At 47.9% G+C, this 5,184-nt stretch overlaps 1 protein-coding gene across 1 annotated transcript; it reads left to right on the forward strand.

Moving 5' to 3' along the window:
- Nucleotides 1-908: 908 nt before the first annotated feature.
- LOC119440697 (neprilysin-2) lies at nucleotides 909-3,107 on the forward strand. Its single transcript, XM_037705587.1, has one exon. It carries the CDS (start codon nucleotides 909-911, stop codon nucleotides 3,105-3,107), a length of 2,199 nt encoding a protein of 732 aa, XP_037561515.1.
- Nucleotides 3,108-5,184: the final 2,077 nt, after the last annotated feature.

The following is a 5,184-nucleotide window of genomic DNA, read 5'->3' on the forward strand; positions in this document are numbered from 1 at the left end:
TTTCTTTAATTCTTACTTTAAATTAATACATTAATTGAGGAAAAAGAAGGCAAGCAAAAATAAAATGGCATTTACTGTGGGATAATGCTGCGGTCGCTGTAAATAAATGCAGAGACGAAGAAATCGCTGAAGACTGCTTTCTTTTTTTTTCTTTTTTTTTACTTGCGACTGTTGACGCTTATTGCCATCGAAGGTCACGTGCGACCAGGCGCTTCGTGAAATGAAGAAGAAGAATTCTTGCTCCGCTCATACACGATCGCCCAGGGCTGCTTCGTAGAATTCCTGCTAACGGCTACTGACCGTCATAGACAGCATGACAGAGAACACACCATCTGTTCCGCAGGCATCCAGTTCAAGTACCCAGCCGGAATATCCTTTCGTCGCCAGCACACCGCTGAAGTCCTGGTCGGTGAGTGGATCCGAATCTCCGGGCGACCAATCTCAAACAGTTCAAGGCCCGTCACCCGCTGCAGTAGCCCAGGCAACTGTACCAGTCATCGAGGGTGATACATCCGACGACGAGGCAGCTCAGCAAAATGAAGGTCATCATGGAAAGGGTGCATGCGCGCTAGAACCGTCGGTGTCCACCGGCTTTCGGTCCGATGCTGCAAACGAGAGTGTCATTGAAACGTCAGCGACGATCCTTTTCCCAGAGATAATCACAACGTCCCAACCTAAGAAGACGCTGCGTCTCAGCTACAAGGACCAGCTCAGGATAGCAGCCCAAGAAACTAGAAATCGGGCGGGAACAAAAAGCGCTGCATTTGACAAAGCAAAGGCTGCCTAGGAGACGCAGTAGGCGAAAGCGTAAAGGCATTCTTTCACACGAGAAACGACCGGACAGGCTTACGTTGAGCGGATACGAATGTTCGTACGCTGGTGGCTCGCCGCACCTTGGACCACTAGGAATGAATGCCCAAGAAACTGCCGATGAACGGCTTAATTTGACAGATTTGGCCGAATCGCGCCGAGGTTGGTTTCACAGGCGTCCCGAGGCCGGTGATCTACCCGACGCAGAGCTACAGACCGCGCCGTGGTTCGACGGCGTAGTCCATGCTGAGGCCACACCGACATCGAGCACTCGGGAGCTTTTTCTTTACCCGCTGGCTTTTCTCCTCTTCATCACTCTTTTGGTGGTGCTGGCCATGCTTTTCGCCACGAAGTCTACACCCAACACTGCAAGGAAGAACATAGATCGAAAAGATCTCATCTGCACTTCCGAAAACTGCTACCAAGACGCCGAATATCTAAGCGGACTTCTTTCTTGGGACGTCGACGACCCCTGCGACAGTTTCCAACCATTTGTCTGTCGCCGCTGGTCAAGCCTGCTTAAGGACTCACCACTAACAGAGTCAATATCGTCAGACGACGTCTACGTATCCAACGTTGAGCGGTGGGCTCAGGCCATCTACCACAAGCGACCTCGGCATTTCAGAATCTCGGCGCCGCTCAGGAACCTCATAGACAAGTGCCTCAACACCGAACAGATCGAAAATAATGGCTGGAGTCTCCTCCTCGAGTTCATGTTCAACACGTCACTCGAAGGCTTCCCTTTGACGCCTCCTGTTCGTGGAAAATTGAACATCTGGGCAACAGCTGCCTCGTTACTTCGTAAGACTGGAACTGCGGCACTCCTTAGCGCAAGCGTCGCGAGCCACCCGTTTATTGAATCCCGAAACGTTCCTTTAGTGACGCCTCCTGGAACTTTGAGTGCCAGCGGCGTTGACATCGAAGAGGCCATACGGATGTACACGGCAGCTGTCTTGTCGGCGGTCAAAGGCTTGAATAAGGACTTCGTTCCACCAGCGCATACGATGAAAACGGTGGAGTTTGCCAAAGCTCTCGAAATCATCAACGAATCGAAGCGCCCAGATACATACCCGGAGGTCGTTTTTGTCGAACCACGGGCAGAGCTAGTGGAATTTTTGAGCGAAGTGATTAGCGGTGTTCCTTCCATACCGTTCATGAAGAACCAGGCTAACATTTGGATTCAAGCGCCGGATGTAGTAACGCAGATAATGGAGCTCGTACGGAACGCCGAGTCATACGTTGTCCTCAACTACCTCTGTGTACGTCTCATGATTCAAATGGCCCCTTTCATTCCGCCCTCTAAGGCACTCGCTGATTTTTACAGCACGCTGACATATGGCAAGGTGAGGACCGACGTCCCACGCTCGCACATATGCCTTCGCGCCGCGGAGAGAGCAGCATTCCCACTCTTTTACACGTCATTGCTCTCTATACTCGGCCTCCATCAGGACTCAGTCCTTCTCCGCTTCGCGAGCCTCGTCAAGGACATCAGCAAGGAGTTTTTGAACAGCGTTGCAAGTTCCTCACTTTTTGACAAATACACGCGCGCTATAATCAAGCGGATCGTTTCAGACATCAATTTCCAAGTCCTGGCACCTGCGTGGCTGAAAGACGGTATTATGTCGATGAAGTACTTCAGTCCCGTGTCGAACGCAACGGCCTTCGAAAATTACGTTGAACTTCACGAGCGGACGTTTGTGGAAACCTTGGCGCTCGGTTCTTCCGGGCGCTGGACTCACTCGGCGTTCAGCACGACCTGCTGGTATGAGCGCAATCCCAGCACCATCTACGTGCCGGCGCTTGCGTTCAACATTACGCTGCCTCTGAACGATCAACCCCTGCACCTGTGTCGAGCAGCGGTTCGAGTGGTAAACTGCATCTTCGATGCCCTCCTGGCTGAAACAAACTCGACCTCATTGGAACGCTGGTTAACCAAAGGAACTGCAGCTAAGTTGCACAACGTCGTCATTTGCTATGGTCTTGATAAGTTGCACTCGCCCCTGAGGTCACTTCGTGACGCACTTACGACTGAGTTCGCCTTTCGTCACTTCGAGAAGAGCGTCAAGAACTCGCCGAATTCCCTACATCTGCGTCTTGTACAAGGCAAGGTTCTGACAAGTGCCCAGTTATTCTTTGTCCATTTGATGCTTCAACGTTGTGAAAAGAAGGGCGGTCTCGACACCCTGGCACTGGGCTCGGCGCACGACCTCAATGTCGTGCTTTCCAGAGATGCGAACTTCGCTGCGGCCTTCAACTGCTCCCAAGGATCGCCGATGAATCCAGGGAAGCAATGTTAGGGTGGATGAAGATGAACAGTGATTAGGAGTTTTTCTTTTACGTTAACTGACATTCTAGTTATGACAGATATGCGGTGTTAGTGTCTCGCACTTATTAGCTTGCTCTCGCTAATTTTCATGATGTACTACGGAACTTGTAGAACGAACCATAAGACATAATTCCCGTAGCGTATTTACACTATATCATACAAGTTTTACACCAGTGTATAGATACCAAACTAAAAGGATACCGAGCAATTCTTGAGCCAAGAAAGCTAGGACGGCTCCTTTCCCTTCTTTCTTTTTTGTTTTGGTTTGTTTGTTTATTGTTGTTTTTCTGCAGCCAATAGCGAAGTGTTGTCTAAGACCGTGTTCGAATGCAAAGTGCCTCGCAATTGCGGCAGCCTGAGTTTGCGATATCGGAACTCGAACACTATTGACCGTGTCGAGTCATGCTCTTGAGGAGACATCACTACGATTCAGCATTTAGTAGGTGGTAGCCATGTACAGCGCGCTTTCCAGCCTTTGAGTTTTGCTTCACGCGCTCAGACAGCACCCAATCTGTAACTTCAGATCTGAAAGTTGGCTTGGCAGATACGAGTAGTTCTCTTCAATTCTCTATTAACAATGAGGAGCCTAGAAACAAAAAGAAGGTTAAGCAATATTATTGTTCTACGATGTCTCGCCCGTCCTCTGACACCCGCCACTACTGACACTACGACTCTGAAGAAGCCTATGTTTCGATATTAGTTAGTGATGGTTGGAATAGCCGGTATGGCACAGAACTCATAATAAAACATTTCCTTCAGTCGGTATACATCATGACACATTATGTATACCAGAGCTGACGTTGGAATGTGCACGCAGACATACGGGTTATGTATGAATTGAAAGGTGTGAAATAACGTCACCAGTAAAAATGTAGTCTAATTGACGCTGTATATTGCAAGGACGGAGAACGGGACTGGCCGCCGCCGTAATTGAAGAAAACACTTCATCTGCGAAGCGCAGTATCAGGATTTTATTTAGCCCTGACAACACCTCTAAGCAGCAAAACACGAGCACAGCAGTTCGTAGTAGTAGTTTGGCCCAGTAAAGTGATTGGCAATCAAAAGCAAGATGACCGACGCGCGCAGGTCAGCTGAAGAATAGATTATCAGCAAAAGGTAGTAAAGACACAGTGCACACCAATTTCCCCATGATAGACCATTACTATAGTGCTTCTTTCGTGCTATATTGATGGTACCTCAAAACTGCCTAAGCATGTAAAGGACTGTCTATACGCAAATGTGGGATCGGGCACTGCTGACACCTAATAGCGTCGCATAATTGACGACAAAGAAGATATTCTCGTGCGCTCTAAGCGAACCAGGTCAATCTGTTTCGAGCGCTCGATTTCGACCAATCGAATTAAAACCACTGCGTGGGAGCAACCTAGAGCGCTCGAAGCGACCAGTCGAACGTGCCATAAGTTTAGATCCCCTATTGCGGGATGACGTGATTCCAGATTTATTGGGCACGGTTGGTCGGTGTTCAGGTTACATTCGCGCCTTGAATTGCTAAAATTAAAGCAAGAGAAGAACGATTTTTAGCTTGAACCTAAGTATCCTAAAAATTATTTAATTTGAGAACTTGTTCTTCCATCACGGTAACTAATTTAAGACCGTACTCTTCCTAATGGTATGTATTTCTTACTGTATCTTGGCCAAATTACTTGGTCTTTTCAAACTACAGAGTTCCATCGTTGCTGGCCAGTTTGTTGTTGTTGTTGCCTCAAAACATGGCTCGTACCCATGAGGGGGATTGGCCACACTGGATAAAATAAAACATACACCTAACAACGAACAAAGGGGTAAAGGTGAATAATCAAAATTCTGGCCAGTTTCCTAAAATAAAGAAGATTACGAGTGCGGCTGTGCCGCAGTTTCTAAGATGATCGTTATCACCAGCTTACATTACCCTTTTATTATGCTCGACTCACAACACGCACTTGTCCTCAATGCTACTTAAATTTTAACCTAATATGCGGTTAAGTTATCTGACATATATTCGTTAAACAACACAATCTTGTGTAATTGGGGGACTCATAATTGTAAAG

Source organism: Dermacentor silvarum, chromosome 2 (genome assembly GCF_013339745.2).
Source record: "Dermacentor silvarum isolate Dsil-2018 chromosome 2, BIME_Dsil_1.4, whole genome shotgun sequence".
Classification (NCBI taxonomy): Eukaryota; Metazoa; Arthropoda; class Arachnida; order Ixodida; family Ixodidae; genus Dermacentor; species Dermacentor silvarum.

Coding starts and splice junctions, on each gene's coding strand:
- LOC119440697 (XM_037705587.1), top strand. CDS start 909: ATGAATGCCCAAGAAACTGCCGATGAACGGCTTAATTTGACAGATTTG.